This window comes from Schistocerca piceifrons, chromosome 5 (assembly GCF_021461385.2).
Source record: "Schistocerca piceifrons isolate TAMUIC-IGC-003096 chromosome 5, iqSchPice1.1, whole genome shotgun sequence".
Taxonomy (NCBI): domain Eukaryota; kingdom Metazoa; phylum Arthropoda; class Insecta; order Orthoptera; family Acrididae; genus Schistocerca; species Schistocerca piceifrons.
In genome coordinates this window covers 255,805,711-255,824,625 of record NC_060142.1, presented here as the reverse complement: position 1 = coordinate 255,824,625, position 18,915 = coordinate 255,805,711, and the positions used below count along the sequence as shown (strand labels likewise).

At 40.8% G+C, this 18,915-nt stretch overlaps 1 protein-coding gene across 1 annotated transcript; it reads right to left on the bottom strand.

Moving 5' to 3' along the window:
* Positions 1–1,990: 1,990 nt before the first annotated feature.
* LOC124797834 (ejaculatory bulb-specific protein 3-like) lies at positions 1,991–11,748 on the bottom strand. Its single transcript, XM_047260877.1, has 3 exons — positions 11,662–11,748; positions 7,751–7,886; positions 1,991–2,229 (listed from the first exon to the last, which is right to left on the bottom strand). The coding sequence occupies exons 1-3, from the start codon at positions 11,719–11,721 to the stop codon at positions 2,033–2,035; spliced, it is 393 nt and encodes a 130-aa protein (XP_047116833.1). The 5' UTR covers positions 11,722–11,748; the 3' UTR covers positions 1,991–2,032.
* Positions 11,749–18,915: the final 7,167 nt, after the last annotated feature.

The window sequence follows — 18,915 nt, the reverse complement described above, 5'->3', positions numbered from 1 at the left end:
TTCGGCGACTTGTGTGTCAATGATGATGAAAATGGTGATGAAGTATACTCAACACCCAGTCCCTTGCCGGGAATCGAACCCGGGTAACGCTACCACTGCGCTACGGAGGCGAAAACAGCACTGCATGAAAGTGAGCCATGGACTCTGGGAAAACCGGAAAAGAAGAAATTCGAAACGGTTTGCATGTAACATTGCAGAAGGATGGTGAAAGTTAAGTGGACACTTAATAAAAGAATTACTGGGTTGTCTCTCTGTTAACCACATTAAGAATAAATTAGTAGCACATGAACTATGCGCAGAAAGAAGACAAATAGGAAACTGCTACTGAAATCACCAGATGAGCCAGTTTTATGTTACATAAGGTACTGGCCCACCATTCTCCATTTTGACAGCTTCAGCAACTGTCAACAAAGTAGCTTTTAACTGCTGCAAAATTTGCGTAGTACACTGAGAGTGGAAAATTATGAGGACGGCTGCCACCGATGCAACTATTTCTCTCCACGTGCAATGCTGATATTACAACACATAATTAGTCTTCGATGTTAACGTATCCGTGTATATGCCTCGTCGTCTAGTTGCCTACTGTCCGAACATCGCGTCACTCGCGGCCACACACTACTGCCAGCTAGTAATAACTTGATTTTAATTGTCGTCTCTACACCTGTGGGCAGGAGAAATGTCAATACATAAGATCTGGACGTGGTACTGGCGGAGTAGTAGTGCACCAGTCACCTGAAGATCCCATACACAGCGGCAAAAATTTCTATATAACAACGTGGTGAGTGGATCAAATACTAGCTAAATACTGACTGGAAATGGCAACACTGCAGAATACAACACTCGCATATATAATTAAATGCAAAATAATGCTAGCTCCGAAACATTCCAAAGCGACACGTTTCTCTTGTTGTGATCTAGTTCTTCTTCTGTGAATCCCTTCATGCTTCATAGACAGTTGGCTTGTGCTTGTAAGACGTTGCCAAAGTTTCAGGTATTAAGGCTAAAAAAACCACAAGCCGTTTCTACGAGCGGTAATACCGTACTGCTGGCACTACTGCAATCTACTGCGTGGAACTACCACATGTATTTACTTCAGAATACCCATACAATATTTACCACCGTGACAAATAAATTGCGATAATCCACATTCTGTCTCCCTAAGCTATATGAGGCAGTAGTTACAAGTAGCTAAGCTGTTTCTCTGCTGCTAATACCTTGGAAATCTACGTTGGACACTGATGGTGCTAGGATGTTGGGTTTCAAAGAGAACGATAGGAATATAAGAATTTATATTTACTGTTGGCAAATCACTATAAAAAAGGAAAAAAACTGCAAAATTTTTACAATACCAAAGTTTTTCGCTATATTATTGTCAGTAATTATGCAGATAACGTCTACAAAAAACTTCACTTACGCTAAGCAAGATTCCTTTGAAGACAAAAGTCACTGTTCTTGTTGTTCTGCCGAAGGCCTGATTCATGTCATGAGATAAAGTTGTAACGAATCCTTTAGGTACACATGAACTGTAGGATGATATCATGTCTGGAGACATGGACATCAAGAAACTGGGGCAGTGTGTCAATGAGAAATTGCCGCTCGTTGTTGTGCCAGTTAAGTGAGACTCCCTGTTGTTTGCTTAGGAAATCACTAGTGTCTTCTTCAATTTGTTGAAAAATCTACGGCTGTGGCACTCCATGACCATCTATCCAGTTTCTGTGTATGTCCTCAAAAAGAATGTATGGTACACCTTGTCATAAATAATTAAACAAAACCCTTTCACTTATGGCTAGTCTCTTTCATGCTGAAAGATTGACTTCTGGTTCTTGGGACCCAAAAGTGCAATTGGCGCTGATATTAAAATGAAATGTTGCTTCATCACTGAGGTGAAAGCAGATCGTTTCTGTGTTCACAGAACAAACGAGTTTAGCAGCTGCATGTATTTCCGTGTTTGTGGGTAGATCGAAATGATTTTTTACATTATAGGGTAAATTATAGATTTATTGAATATAAGAGTTACAAGGGATGATGGTGATTAGAGGTGGATGCCGTGCTCAGCCCAGGACTTGGCGTACTTCTTCCTGTATTCTCCAGATGGGTCGTACTTGTCCAGCAACTTCTTCATGAGGTCTGGGTGGCGGCGCGAGACCTCTCCGAAGAAACCTCCGATCTTCTTGAGCTGTGTCTCAGTGCACTTGGCGCAGTCTGTACGCACTATTTCGGGCAGCACCTCTGCAAAAGAAAATACTGTTAAAATCATCGAATTTTGTTGTGCTCCGGGATGGAGGCCGGTTTTGAATTTGTAGATTGGGGTGAGCAGTGCGTAAATTGTTGACATAGTCGCTAGGGTCCTCAGGCGTCAAAACACAACTACTCCTTAATTTTTCTGGAAATACTACTGCGTCGTCTCAACCGTTCTGCCACATAATCACATTCCCAGAATCAAAACTTGTCGTTTGACGTCAGGCCTGCAGTATCAAGGCTGTTTAGAATGTGTAGATTGGGGTGAGCAGTGCGTAATTGTTGACATAGTCGTTAGTGTCCTCAGGCGTCAAACACAACTAAAATGGTTTGTTCAAATAACTCTGAGCACTATGGGACTTAACTTCTGAGGTCATCTGTCCCCAAGAACTCAGAACTACTTAAACCTAAATAACCTAAGGACATCACACACATCCATGCCCGAGGCAGGATTCGAACCTGCGACCGTAGCGGTGGCGCGGTTCCAGACTGTAGCGCTCACAAACGCTCGGCCAAAACACAACTACTCCTTGATTTTTCTGGAAATACTGTCGCGACATCTCAACAGTTCTGCCACAATCACATTCCCAGATTCAAAACTTGTCGTTTGACATCAGGTCTGCAGTATCAAGGCTGTAGCCAACGACAAAAGATGAATGACGGGTCTCAGGCGTTTTAAAACATAGCCATTTGGCTAATTGACTATACTGCAGAAGAAACTACCCCATTAAAGAAAAACTTAGGTACCAACCACGCTACTACGACTTCATATGGGGAAACATTAAGTCACGAACGTAATGGAACATTGGTTTACATGTTAACTTTGTTACGAGGACGTATAAATATTTGACAACAACAGGATTACATACAGAATAATAAGATGTACTAGGTAATAACATATACAGAAAATTTATCATAAACTATATCACGGCAAATATGTGCAGTTCTGCAGCATATGTAACTCCTACAAATTCTGTACGTAGGGATATCGACGACAGTAATAGCTTTTCCAGTTTAGGCTTACAGATAACTACCTCACAATCATACAGCTTGTGGATAAAGATAAAAGAACACTTGTTGTAAAGACATGCAGAGAAGACGATTTTTCACCAGAAATCATCCTTGTTCCAAAAAAGTATTGGTACAAGTTCACAAGCGTTAACATTTCGAAGCAGTTTACATTTTTTCGTATACAGAGACGTTTGCGAATAGACTCGAAAGAAAGGAATCTTATAATTATTGACCAAATAAGACACTCTACAGAGAAACCTATCACTAAAATTTAGGTTCGAGATTTAGCATGTTTTCATTCGATTTGAAATTTTCATAGCTTTTTCCTCTCCCTCACTCCTCAAAGTCGTCAGAAACTCAAGAAGTGGCGTCAACTGTTTACACACGTATCAGTCAGCAACCTTGAGTAGATACGCTTAGGACATGACACTTACTCTTCACGACGGAATGCTAGTTACGAAAACCTTTCCAAACAGGTGGCTGAATAACCTTATACCTTAGTGGCAAAAGGAAGGGTCCTTCTTCGACAATTCTCAACGTCCTGGGAGTTTAAAAATGTGTATAGGGACAGGAGATGAGATTCTCGCGAAACTGAAGCTGTGAGGGCGAGGCATGGGTCACGCTTCGATAGCTTGGTCGGTATAACACTTTAGACGTTCTTGGATAGCTCATTAGGTAGATCAATTGCCTTCGAAAGGCAAAGGTCGGAGTCTGGAGTCCCGGTATCGCAGTTTCATTCTGCCAAGGAGTTTCAGTATCAAAACTGTTCGGTAAGCACATAGAAATCAGAGGCAGTGGGATTTGGTACTAATCTTTTCGTTCGTGTACTGCTGAGGTTTTTAATGAAATATGGGAAGACATTACATCTGTCTCATCCTGAAACTCTTGCACCATAAACATATAAACACCAAGAATAATAAGCCGCCGCTTACGAATGCCAAATTCTATGGTGAGTGTGGCAGTAGATTATTAGATATAGAAGCCTATTGGGTGGGAACTAGTGCATCAATTTTATGTTGAAAAGTAATAACAAGATTTCCAATAAAATGATTTTAGTAAAATAGTTCTAAACATTGAATACATGTGTAAAATCGGATAATTCACGCACATAGACAATGTAATTCAATACGAAACAAGCTATTACGCTAATAGATTTGAGGAAATATTAGGGCTTCAAGTGCCTTTAGAATAAGTTGACTAAAGTCAAAACACAAGCATCGATTGGCTGAAGAAGGGCCAGGAAATGTGGGTCTGACATTAACTAGGCAGTCATCCCACCCTCGTACATCTGTCCTTAGCGAACTGTCATAAGGCGAGTCGTACAGGATAGACGGAATGCCATCTTCCACTGTTGACCTTACAAGATTTGAGGCTAGGAAAGGAACAGATCAATTAGCGGAGAATGATAGTGGTAATTAGGCATTTACTTGTGATTAACTGAGTACGAAAAGTTAGGGCGACGTAATATCTCTTGCTGGAAGCACTGCGAGAGTAAGTTCGCGGTGTAGCCTACGCCATGGAGAAGTCCACTGATATAAGCCACTCTAACGAAGGGCAGATTGTTATGGTTCAACGCCGCGGAAAGAGCATCTATCAAACGCCGAATGTGGTCGGCTTTTCACGTAATTATGCCGTGAACCGGTACGGAAACTGTTTGAAGGTTGTGAAACTACGGGTACACCACAAGCTGATGGACGTCCACGTTTCATCACATAAAGTGGAGCTCGGAGATTTCCCGTTCTCCGGGCACAGGTGTTTCGGAGCACACCAGTGAGCGTCCACCTCCGCAGGACAATGTAATTCAATACGAAACAAGTTATTACGCTAATAGAAATGTGTTTTCACTGTGAAACAGCGACTTCGCCAACTGTGACTGCAATTGACACGCCGTTATCGGTATTGGGCCGTGGATCAAGTGGAAGCGTGTTGCCTGGTATGCTGAGTCACATTTCTTGTTACTCCAGGTCGGTGGTCATGCCCGGATATAGCGTCCTGAAACCGAACGTGCATCTCACCGAGGTTACCGCCTATCGCGCTATGGATGACTTTTACTTGGGCTTCCATAGGATCTGTGGTAACAATCGAAGGCACCATCACAGCTGTGGACCACAATAACATTATTGCAGACCGCCTGTAGCCTATTATGTTTGATGTCTTTCCCGATGGTGAAGGCATCTTCCAGCAGTATAACTGCCCGCGTCACAAGACCAGAATCATCCTACAGCAGTTTTAGGAGCACGACACTGGTATTTTGGTCACCAAATATATATGAAAAGACACAAATGGAACGCATCTGTGACGCTTCAGGGCGCCAACTTCACCCCTACATATCTCCGGCCCGTGATTTACAGAAAACTCGTGGCCAGTGCGTAGATATTTGGTGTCATAAACCTTCACAGACCCAACAAGGACTTTTAAAATTCTTGCCGCGCACACTTACTTATTACGTACTATAAGTGCACCAAAAGGCTACTAATCAGTTGGTCACAAAATTTTGGCTCAGTAGGGTGTGAAATTAAACGCAATTTTGAACGGTAATAACAATGAACAACTGGACGATACCTAGGCCTCTCACTAGCTCAATGGATTGCTACATCACTACAGTCATTAGACGAGCCTGAAGATGTAATAGGATGGAAGGTGAGTTAACACCATGAGTAGTGTTTTAGTGTCATGTGTTATGCTTTGGTGAACCAATTAATATTCTTTCTTTCATTTAGAGACGGTGTGTGTAGTATTTTGAACTGATTTTTGTTCCCAGACAGCTTTGTTGATGGTACACAGGGTGGTGAGGAATAAACTGAAAAGCTTGTAAGGGTGTTGCAGATTAGGTTATGCTAATAAATAATTGTTCAGCTGATAACACGATAAGTTGCGCTGTTCCGGAGTTAATTACCATTGTAGTTAGCTAATCAGGCGTAGATGATGGGGCAGGCTTTGCCTCGAGTTAGATCCTTGCTACCGTCCCATGTTCAACTTTTGTATCGCTGTCTTGTTCGGTTTTAGGAAACCAAACGAGGAACACGTTTGGAGACGCCTTCTCTGGCTCGCGCAACGCCCTGATTGACTAATTTAAATGCTAACTCAGTCAGGAACGGCGCAATGTTTGGAATTTCATTCTTAAAAGTTGTTTCTCAGCACAAGCTACCCTGGAACACTTTTACTAGCTTTTCAGACTGTTTCTGACCGCCCTCTATAATTGAGGACTACAGAGCAATTCAACACATGTCGTAGGGAAGAATTAACGCTTGTGATTGATAAACAATGTACCATTTTAATCGACCAAATTGTTATGTTTTTACTAGTCCACTGGTGATAAAGGGGTATAGTGTGACCACAGTGATTTCTGCAGTGGGTATATCTGTGTGCATCCTGTGGAGTGCAATAGAACATTATTATATGAAAGAGAATCCACAGTCACCCAAGATATGAGGTGATGTATAAAATTGTAACACCTATGTCAACTTTTCGTTGTGCTTTTGCTATAAAGCATTTGCTGCAATTAGTTCAGTTTCTTGTACAAGTTATTTCTTGGCCTCTCTCCTGTCTGTACAGAAAGCAGAAGGTGATATTGATAATCCTTGTACAACTTAGGTTAATATGCTCCAAAGCTGTATTACTTTTGTTCCGTATTAATAATATTCTATGTCCTAACATTGTTTTAAATGATTTTCCTGGAATTTAACGAGTAACACCAAATGAATTTGGATGTTGCTAATACGGCGTTGCTATTGATCGGCATAATGGAACCAGTGTTTACTGAACATTCGTTTTAAGGAGTTCGATCTTTTTAAAAGAAGCATTCTTAACCAACGCAAATACTGGTGTTAATATACGTTTATTTCTTTCCATGGCCACAAATCACTCTGTTGGTGACGGACCAACAGTCATTGATTGTGCCGGTTTTTATCGCCACTCCCGCTAACAAGATAATTCCGCTTTCTCTTCTTGCTAACCACGTAACACAAATAATATTAGATTATTCACTAAGGAAGAAGATATATAGGTGGCCTGGCGTTGCGTTACAGGGTAAGGAGATAAGCTGCACAGCTAATCAAATGTGCGTGCCTTGGAAAAGTTGACTCGTACCGCAGTAAACCGGGATTTCTCTAATTTTACACTGGGGACCAATAAGTACTATGTATTGTGGGAGAAGAATTAATTTCCTGTATGGAATTGGAGTATGGTCTCGGAGGTTGTTCACTGTGCACAACATAGTTCTTGCAGTATCAACCACAGTAGACAGGAATTTCAGACTGACTTATACCTTTATCCCAACCCATATATTTCTTTCTAAGCAAACTTATTTAAATTCGGGGAACAATCATGTTCCAATAGTCATTGCTCCATTGGGGTCCCGTTACTGCAATCTGCAGCTACGTGATTACTGAATACAGACTCACTGCATCCACGGCATGGGCCTCATTTTAAGTGTGTGAGCCTGTGGTGTGGGCTATACCATACTACTGGGTAGCAGACTGTAGACTACGATTGGTCTCACTCTTGAGCGCCTTCGCGGCGGGTCTGCACGCTGCATCTCCTTCTTCCAGCAGGCAGCGCATCGCATCCTGGACTCGAGTTTCATCCGACAGTACCTCCTTCAGGTCTAGGCTGTCAAACGTGGCCGCGTACTTCTCCTGCAACACAGCACACCACTCGCTGTAACCAGAGGACTCATTGCAGGCACAGTAATTCGTATTTCCGAAAGAAACTGTCGATATTGCCCGTACCCTTCAAATTACCATCCTGGCAATCGCTTTAAACTGCAACTCGGGAGCCTGTCGGGGAACTGAAGCCACCTTCTTCCCGAAAATGTCTCTAGCACCTTGCCAATGATCCACCTCACGTAGTACATTTCTGAAGTCTTCCTTAATGAGTTGTTGAAGGCATATATACTAAAATTAGCATTGGTATGTGTGTACGCAATAAATGTTTGCTAAGTGTGTACATAAATTACACGATTAATTTTATATGCACAAAAGGTGAAAATGTCGTTAACGACCACATCCCAAAACTTTGTCACCTAACTCGGGTACAGCACCAGAAGATGAAGAAGTAGAGGAAACTTAAAAAACGACAGCGGAAATTGATCGTTGATACTGTCACTTGTATTTCAAACTAGAACTCCGTTACTTTACATATACACATGTTGTGCAGGCACTTACTGTGACTGTTTGAAATAGAAATATAGACCCATCGCAAAGAGTTACTAAATTTTAAGTTCCTCTTATATTATTATTTACGACGTAATTTGGAGGCTTTGCTCCTTCAACAGCTGCTGGTTCGCAGGTTTAGTTCTAGTTACATTGTTCTTGGAAAATCATTGATGTAGAAGTGTGTAAGTTTTAAATTTATCGCTTTTTGTTCAGAATTCTTTTGGTGGATTCATAAGACGAAATATTCCCTTAATATTTTTTGCTTACCTTTCTCGAGGGCGCTGCATTCGGACTTAACACATTCAGAGTTTACAGACATCACTACAAATGTTACACGCACCTAGCGTTTCCTCGTTAAGAGAGGTATTACATAGTTTTTCTATTGATGAAGATATTAATTTCTTACAGGTTTTTACGTTAAAGTGTATTAAGTATAGTCTGTTTCTCAAATATGTCATCCATTTAATTAAAAACTCTAAAGCGTATCACAGAATTTGAATTCTGAATGATATTGGATAAACTTCCTCGGTTTGTAATTTGATATGTTTGCAAAAATAACATTTTCTACAAAAAGAGGATCTACAGTAAATAAAACTAAGTGGAATCTGTTGCATATGATGTGGTTCGAGAGAAGAGGTAAGTTTCGCTAGGGTCCTTATTACTATTGTGTGTTCGTTGTCAATCGTTTCGTTCAGAATGACAGCTGACTGTCGTTTTTTGTTTCTGTGTACGTCTGAGCTTTCCGTAATCCTTTACTTTATGCCTTTTGATTGTGCATTCGAAATGGTCAGTCAGGTATTCATGTTTGTCGTTTTGTGTTCTCCCTGGTGCAGAAGGATTCCAACAGTTCACTTACTGTAATCATTTCGTGGAAGGCCTCCATACGTTCTAATACGCTTCCCTGTGTCTAATATACAAGTTGTGACAACTATGCTGAAATTTATAGACTGAAGCCTTAATTGGGTTTACGTTATTTGCTAATTGGGTATGACGGATTAATGAGTTACTTTTGAACGACAAACTGATGTTGACCTCACATTTGTTCAGGATCCTAGTTATTCAGTAGCGGATGGGACCAATAAATGTAATACTATCGCGTGGTATGGGACTAATAAATGGGTTACTATCGCGTGGTATGCTGCTATTCAGTTGCAGATGTAGCTATTCTGGCGTGTCGGTGAAACCGCGACCTGCGGTAATGGTGAGCAACAGCCGACTGGACCGCTCTCCCTCCCGACCCACAACGCACGTACGTCTGTGTGTGTGTGTGTGTGTGTGTGTGTGTGTGTGTGTGTGTGTGTGTGTGTATGGGTACCGTTGACCCACACTGACTTATTGTTTTCCAAAGCCAAGTACGGTTACCTGGTTTGCATACAACGTATCTTTGCTGCCAGTCTACTTCTGCTAGCCGGTAATCACTTCTTCGCGTAGAGATATAATTAATCTTCCCTGTAGCGCTATTTGTTTCTCCCGTTTCTCTCCCAAGCAACCATATTTTACTTACTTTTGTGATCGTATACATTATTTTTTAAGTCAACATCCCTTTTCCTCAACACACTCTGATCGGCAGAAACGAATGCGATGTGGTCAGAAAGTTTTTTTAATCAGTTTCTGACATTGTGCAACAATATTGCGCTAAAGTTCACTGTTTGTGGAAAATTTTAACATAAAAGAGATTTTCAACTACCATAGGCAAAAAGGCATCATGAATGCGCAGCTGCAGACCTCTATTTCACAAATGTAACATATTAATAACGAATTAGAGACTCCCTCTTCATTTTGTCTTATCACAAATACATTTTATTTGTTTGAAAGTATTTATTAACTGTATAATATGTATACAGCACAGCCATAAATAATAACCGTGGCCAGTGCGGTAGTCCATTATCTGTCGTACAAGCCGATTTTTCTAAATGAATTTATTTTCCTGGACGACAAACATATTTGTCATTGTCGCCTTGAGTTGTGATTTGCCTATTGGATGTATGGATAAAATCGAAGTTACCTATTGCTACTACGACCTAACGTGCTTACTGTAATTGAAATGTTAGTCGAGTTGCAATTACAGGTTATGTGGCCCTACTGACACTCGCTGATCTCTGCACGTTGTACAAGCCAGAAGAAAAATTCTGAATCCAAAACATAGTTTTAGACACATAGTCATGTGTATACAAGGACGTATCATAAATTCATGATTACTATTTCACGTCGTACGACACGTTTTTAAAGAGTTTTCTCTCATTTCCACAACCACCCTCATCCCAACGAATGCATTCATTTCACATACTGCTATTGTTGAAGACTATAAAAGTAAGAAGGTTAAGCACAGGTCCCTTGGTTGACGTTTATAGTGAATATTTAGCTGTCAGTAGTGGCGACGGGATCATTTCAATACATTTCATAAGTGTTTGGTAGTATCCATAAATTAGACATTCGTTGCCATTCTTAAGGTAAAAGTGAGCTTCATGATAACAATGCCACCCCTTACGTACCACGCACCTAACCATGTGGAACCTATTTATGCTGAAAAAAAATAGTTTCGAATTTGCCCACAAGGTGCAACTCTAGCCCTGTAAAATATCTCGCCGACGTTTCCGGCGCACACACTGAACAATTTGTGTAAATCAACTTTATTCCTATCTCATTGGTTTAACATTTTCTGCCCACGTCCTGTTCCTAATCCATTACATATGGTAACATTTATATACTTCTTGCATTCACAGCGCCAAATTTGCACCTGGTGGCCAAAATTGGAACTAATTCTTTTTCCAGTGTAAATGGGTTCCACTTTAAAGCAATAGGATATGTACAAGTGTCGGTGCCGTATGATTATCACAGCCGACACTGGGCCTCTGTGAGTAGCTGAACTTTAATAATAACAATCTGGTAGGTTATTAAGAAGACAGCTGAAGTTAGGAATGCTTACAAACTTGAAGTCATATATTCCCTATTGAAACTACAGCAGTCTAAGAAGTGTAAAATGACATATCTCAAATATTTGGGGACCCACGAACAGAACATCATTGTAGGAGAATGTCAGCATGGGGCCATAGCCACCAGGCTACTTATAAACTTACTAGAAAACAAGGGTCCTACAGCAGTTCCTTAGTGGTGCGCCTGAAGTAGGTTTGCTACCTGAAAGCATTGTGGGCAACTGTGTATCAAGAATTGTAGGTGCTTATGGAAGATTGTGTCTAATTGAAGACTTTGCACTAGAAACGCGGAGTGGCCCTTGGCGACGAGAGGTGATGCTTACCTCGGCGGCCGCGACGAACGCCAATGAGGCGCAGAGGAGCAGAGCTACGTGACACTTCATGCTGGTGGTGTCGGCGCTGTGAGCTACCTGTTGTCGACTGTGCCGCAGTGACGGCTGGCGCGGCTTATATGCCGGCCTGGCGTGGCCTGGAGTGGCGGCGTATCGCTCTGTGATTGCCGGAGGAGGGAGCGGGGGTCGATCACCTGACACCTCAGCCCCACTATTTCACAGCGGGCCACGGCCGGTTACCACCTCCACCACCACTGCCGGTGTTCCTCATTGATTACAAGCCACGACCTAGTCTCCTCAAACACTCTCCACCGCCTCACACAAATGCCGAAAACACATCAAGGTTCAGGTATCATCGTTGACCAAAGCTTTCTTATTAAATTTTGTGAGTTACAAAGTAACTTTCGTTTTTTCTAGGCGAATTCTCAGTCTGTGTTGTTCCAGTTATTAGTGTTCCACACCTCAGTCGATAGAAGAGAAATCCTTATAGTATCACTTTGTTGCATCTGCCCCTCTGGGTGCCTGTTTGTCACACTTTTCTCAAGGAAAGAATGGTTAAAAATATCAAGGTTAAATTTATATCATATTTTAATCTGTAAGGTCTCTGACGGTGAATGAGCTTAAGCTATTGGGTTAACAAGGTCAAAAAGATAAGGCCACTTATGTCACATATTTCGATACTCGCTAACTAACTCATCAAAACCTATACGGTATTTCATGTGACCTAGAAATATGAAATTTGACAAGAATCAAAATTTCACATTACAACTAAAGAAAAATATCCGAAAATTATTAAAACGGAATTATAACACACGAAAAAAATTCTTTTGGGTTGTTTATTAAATAACTGTCTGTCTATTCATCCATCTTTTAAGACCTCTTTTTATTAGCAACAGGTAGACGTATAAATTTGAAATTTGTGACGTATTCTAAGGTCTGCAGTCCTTGGCGGTGTAATTAACGTAAGCTTCAAACTCAATGGAATCAAAAGGTATTGCTATTTATGTCACAAATTTTCGTGCTCACAAACTAGCTCATCCAAACTATAGAGTATCTGCAAGGAAGCAAGGTCTCACTCTACATGCAAAGGAAAAAAGTCCATAATTGGTCATTTTTAATTAAATCATATCACTTCTTTCTCATTTGTTATCCGAATGCCTGCCTATCCTGTTAAGATCCCCTTTTCTCAGGAATGTGTAGGTGTATATCTTCCCTGCATCGATATCGATAAAAAGCCAGAAATGTCTAGATTCTCAATTCCTGGTATCAATGAAATGTCTGTATAAATAATAAAGTTTGTACCAAACCCTCGGTACGTGAGTCCTACTCGCACTTCTCCGGATGTTTATTTGTTTATTTTTCTTTCGCAATGCACGAAATGACTCTGTTGACTCATAACCAGCACCGATTCAGAAAATGTCGCTCTTGTGAAAGACAATTGGCTGTTTATTCTCAACAAATAATGAGTGCTAACGACAAGTGATCTCAAGAAGATTATTTCCAGATTTCCAAAGGGCGACTGACAATTTTCATCACAGATGGCTTCTATTCAGTGTGACATCATCATAGTTGTCCGACTGGATTCGTGACTTCCTGTTAAAACTATCACAGTGAGTAGTATCATGGGACGTCATCTACTCAAACAGAAATGGTATCTGAGGTTCTCAAATGTAACGTTATAGGCCTTCTGCTGTTCGTAATTATTTAAAGAATTTAACAGACAATCTCAGTCGCCCTATCAGTTTGTCTGGTCTATGTGAACGAATTGCAGAATAATTTCGACAAGATATCTGCACGGTTGGCCCCAAAGAAGAAATAGTGTGAAGGCCTTCTCACGAATACTAATAAATTTCATAAAATTTCGGTTATATGTTAAATAACACAGATTTAATGGTTGTAGATTTAAGAATGGGAAAAGAAATTTCGGAATTACTAGATGACGTTCAGTTCAGCTTTAATAAAGGTGAAAGCACTAGAGAGGCAGTTCTGACGTTGCAATTGATAGTGGAAGCAAGACTTCAAAAACATCATCCACGTTCATAGAATTTGTCGACCGGGAATAAGCGTTCCTGAATGTCGAAATGTGCAAAATGTTCGAAATTCTGAGGCGAATAGGGGTAAGATGTAGGGCAAAACGAGTAATATACAATATGTACAAGCGGCAACAGGGAATAATGAGAGTGGAAGACCATGAGCGAAGTGCTCGGAGTAAAAAGGGTGTAAGAGAGGGAGGTAGTCTTTCGTCCCTACTATTCAATCTAAACATTGAAGGAACCATGACGGAAATAAAAGAAAGGTTCAAGAGTGAGACTGAAATCCAGGTTGAAAGGATATCAATGATGAGATTCGCTGATGATTTGCTGCTCTCAGTGAAAGTGAAAGAGAATTACAGGATCTGTTGAGTGGAATGAACAGTCCAATGAGTACAAAGTATGGACTGAGATTACATCGAAGAAAGACAAAAAGAATGAGCGGTAGGAAAAATGACAAACTTGATATCGAAATCAGGAATCTCGAAATAGCCGAAATTAAGGAATTTTGCCACCTAGGAAATAAAATAACCGAGGACGGACGGAGCAAGGAGCACACAAAAAGCAAACTAGCACTGGAGAAAAGGGCATTCCTAGCCAAGAGAAGTCTGCTTCATTTTAAGGAAGAAATTTTTGAGAATGTACATTTGGAGAACAGCATTGTATGGTAGTGAAACATAAATTGAGGGAAAATCGGAACATATAGTGCAACAGAAGAATTGGGCGGAGTGAAAAGGTCAGGAGTGGGGAGGTTATCCGCAGAATCGGCGATCATAGGAGTGTATGGACAAAACCGGTAAGAAGAAGGGCCAGCATGATAGGACATCTGTTGAGACATGAGGGAACTGTTTCCACGATGGAAGAGAGAACTATAGAGGATAAAAACTGTTTATGAAGAATAAGATTGTAACACATCCAGCAAATAACTGAGACGTACGGTGCTACTCTGAGACGAAAAGACTGATACAGGAGAGGAATTCGTGGTGTCGCATGAAACATCATACCAATCTGAAAAAAATAAAAAGAGAGAGATTGAACTAAATACATTGATTTTACCACTACGCACGAACTGAAATCACTTAGGAAATGTCATAGGAGAGATGAACCAAAGACTAAAGTATTAGAATATGCAACAGAAATACTAAGAAGACTGCACATACTACGCTTTTTCGTCCTTTTTTGTAGTATCGCAGCACATATAGGATCCTTACCGGCTATGAACGGATAACGTGAGAAAAGTTCAAAGAAGGGCAGCTCGTTTTGTATTATCACGAAATAGGGGAGAGTTGTCACGGATATGAAACGCGAGTTGTCTCAATCATTAAAAGCCGGCCAGGGTGGCCGAGCGGTTCTAGGCGCTACAGTCTGGAACCGTGCGACCGTTACGGTCGCAGGTTCGAATCCTGCCTCTGGCATGGATGTGTGTGATGTCCTTAGGTTAGTTAGGTTTAAGTAGTTCTAAGTTCTAGGGGACTAATGACCTCAGAAGTTAAGTCCCATAGCGCTCAGAACCATTTGAACCATTTGAGCCAATCATTAAAAGATAGGCGTTCTTCGAAGTGGATACCGCTTAGAAGGATATCTGCGCTCCCTTAACATTAGGCGTGTTTTTATTTCTGTAGTTTCACTGGATAGATCAGGACGGCGTTTCATTTCTGATGCTTTCTCACACGCAGGAAAAATGTTGATGGCATCTTTACCCTCTGCCATAGATGTGCAGAGTATAACACAGACACAACGTGAAGGTTCCCTTTTCTGACCCAGGAAAACTAAGGATAAAATTGCATGTTTGCTTCCAGAAGTAAATGACTGATTTGTATCCCACGTTAAACGACGAACCCAACTTAGATAAACGACAGATTCCCAGTACTAAAATTTGCCCTGTGTTGTTTCCAATCAATATTGCGCAAAAGTCTTTCTAACGTTTGGTGAAGGAAATGGGGTAAAATATTTTAGTTGAAATCGACAACTTCGGAAATATTCTCAAAGAATTAAAACTTCAAATAAACGTGAAGTTTCCTGGTCTGTAATGTTTTGACACTGTTTAGCATTATTTTATTCTTCTGTTCTGTCGACTAATACCATTATTATGACCTTCAAATGACACTGTTGCTGCGAAAAAAATGGATCCTATTTATTGATCGGTTTTGCAAAATCCCAAAATATATAAATTCGGGAGCAAGAAGTCATTCCTAGCACCGTTTCTGTCACAAGATTTGGTGCAGTCTTCGTAGTATTGCTTCTGGTTGACGAAGAAATCGCAGTCGCTCTCAAACTAAGCACAATAAAGTTCATAAGATTTCGTGCCTGAATTTTTAGTACTGATGGAAACGTTTCTTTCCAAATTGGATAGATAAATAGTTTTTTCCGATATCTGCTATGTAGTCTGTTATGATTATGTTGGGCTCGTTCACATTTGTTATTTAAAAATAATTGCAGGTATTGTAAGGTCTGAGGATGAGACAGAGATAAAGCTGAGATGTGTGTCAGTGCCGTCGGGTTCAAACGAGACTGACTAATTGAGATTTTAGCCTTGCAGTCACCGTGATGAGGTAGAGAAGATGGTGGTGTAAGAACGAAACGGAGGCCTGGTGCTGTTAACCGGGGTTTCGACGTCTTTGTGAGATAGTGTTGCAATGTCCGCTGGCAGACGTGGAGGCAGATTAAGCACTTCTACCGAAGTAGGGAACAGTTACGAGGGTATGCTGAAACGTAATGCCACCAAGTTTTTCATTCTGTTCTAAATATCGGTTGACTTGTTACCTGTCATGCTTATTAGACGGTCGACTTTGTCGCATCACTAACGCATGTTGTAACCCTCTGCCGTCAGAGGGTACAGAATTGAAGCGTCTAACACGGCATTGGTAACGTAACTATGTCAGTGAGTGTGAAACAGCACAGAAACCTGACGGCACGAATTTGAAGACTTCGTCCACACATAAGCTCCCTCTCCTTGAACATGAGAATAAAAGATCACACATGAGCGCAGCTACATCCGCAAAAGTCTGACGCCTTGGGTTCAGTGTCACTCATTTTCCTCCATACAATCCTGATTTCAACCCATCCGATTTTCATGCTTTCAGAACTTAAACAACACCTTCAAGAGTTTAACTTTCATAGTGATGAAGCGGTGCAAGCAGAGGTGAGGTTGGACTCCATCAAAAAAGTCAAACATTCTGCAGTGACGATATGAAAAAACTGGTGTCTCGTAGAGAGAAATGTGTTCATCGCCAGGCTGACTGTTGAGAAATAAATATTTAGGCATGAGGACTGAAGATGTAGAGTATTAATAAAGTCATTTAATTAAAAAAACTGTTTAGAGTCTTTACATGAAAAATTCAGAGGCATTACTTTTTAGAATGCTAGATTTTATTTGGAAACGATGGTATACTAAATATAACTTGAACCTACCTGATACGATCATATACAAACGTATATCTGTAATCAGTGAGTACTTCGAGATGCGGTTCCCAGAAAGTCGCAGCGATCATTGGGATGAATTTTGTGACGTACGCAAGTTATTTTTACGTTCATACCTGCCGCATTATGATACCGAATTGTTTTTAATGGAACTGTCAAGCTTTTTATGTAATTCTGGAGAGACAAGTGGACTTAAATATGAAAACACGTTTGGATATTGATAATATGGTGACAGGATAAACCACTGTCACAAACCATTGTTAGGACAACAGATTCCACAAACTTCTACTCCACTGTACGAAAAGTGACCAAACTCGATTATTATGTTTATTATTGTGACTGCCAAGCGCTAGAAACTTTGATATTGAGCTTTGATAGATGTTCGTTGATGATGCATGTATATTTATGTTTGTGTGTGTGTGTGTGTGTGTGTGTGTGTGTGTGTGTGTGTGTGTGTGTGTGTGTGGTGCGAGAAGAAAGAAATTTTATTGTTGTACAACACGGGTTGCACACTTGGTGATTATTATCATTTACCAATCCACAGATTTGTGGCAGATTAGCTTCTGTCATTATAGCAGATATTTGCAAACACTTTGTTCGCTGGAATACAAAATCGTACGAGAGACAACCACAGAAGTGTCGTGTGTCATCTTCGAATACTTTTTCGTGCAGTATTACTATTGCCTAATCACGGACAGAGCAAGGAGGACATCAAAAGCAGACGAGCACTGGCAAAAAGGGCAATGATGGCCAAGAGAAGTCTACTAGTATCAAACATAGGCCTAAACTGGAGGAAGAAATTTCTTGGAATATACGTTTGGAGCACAGCATTGTATGGTAGTGAAAGATGGGCTGTGGGAAAACCGGAACAAAAGAGAATGGAAGCATTTTATTTGTGTTGCTACAAGAAAATGTTGAAAATTAGGTGGACTGGTGAGGTAAGGAATGAGGTGCTGCGCAGAATCGGAGAGGAAATCACTGACAAGGAGAAGGGACAGGATGAGAGGACATCTATTATGTTATTAGGGACTGACTTCCATGGTACTAGAGGGGGCTGTAGAGGGAAAAAACTGTAGAGGAAGACTGCTCTTGGAATACATGCGGCTGATAATTGAGAACGTAGGTTGTAAGCTCTACTCTGAGAAAATTCGTGCTGGGCTGCATCAAACCATTCAGATGACTGTTGACTCAAAAAAAAAAAAATAAATAAATAAATAAAATAAACGTAGTCAAAGGATTTTCTCGGTAATGTAGTGTGGATCGATGGCCGTCCACTAATGACTCTCCCATACCACCTCTGATGCGCATCTCATGCCTCTGACTGCGATGGAGAGAGTAACCCAGAAACATTTTGTACCATATAGACCAGCGTGAAACATGTCCTGTTTGAGACTCTTTGGTCGTAGCAGCTGCATATGGCATATGCTGTCATAGAATTTGTGCAACATTCCAACAAGGCTGCTGCTCGTCATCTATATGTTCGACTGACTCATTGAATTGCTGTCCAGTTTTTATGACACAATTCGACACAATGCTAATAATATTTTAAGCAACACGAAAACTGTCTGCACAAGGATTCACGATGTTGATGTGGACGTCCACTTAATAGTCTCGCTAATGCATAGCTTCTCATCATTAAACACTGAATTAGTGCAGTTATACCATTCCACGGATCTGCACATCATATACGGATTTGTGACTAATGCTGCTGCCTGGTATTGCCCAGTTGTTTCCACTCACACTAAAAATCAAATGGCTCTGAGCACAATGGGACTTAACATCTGAGGTCATCAGT

Excerpts from the sequence above, each read along its gene's own strand:
- LOC124797834 (XM_047260877.1), bottom strand. The coding sequence starts at position 11,721 with ATGAAGTGTCACGTAGCTCTGCTCCTCTGCGCCTCATTGGCGTTCGTC. Across the intron at positions 7,887-11,661 it reads CGTTCGTCGCGGCCGCCGAG|GAGAAGTACGCGGCCACGTT; the intron begins GTAAGCATCACC and ends GCTGTGTTGCAG. Across the intron at positions 2,230-7,750 it reads CGCCGCGAAGGCGCTCAAGA|AGGTGCTGCCCGAAATAGTG; the intron begins GTGAGACCAATC and ends TTTCTTTTGCAG.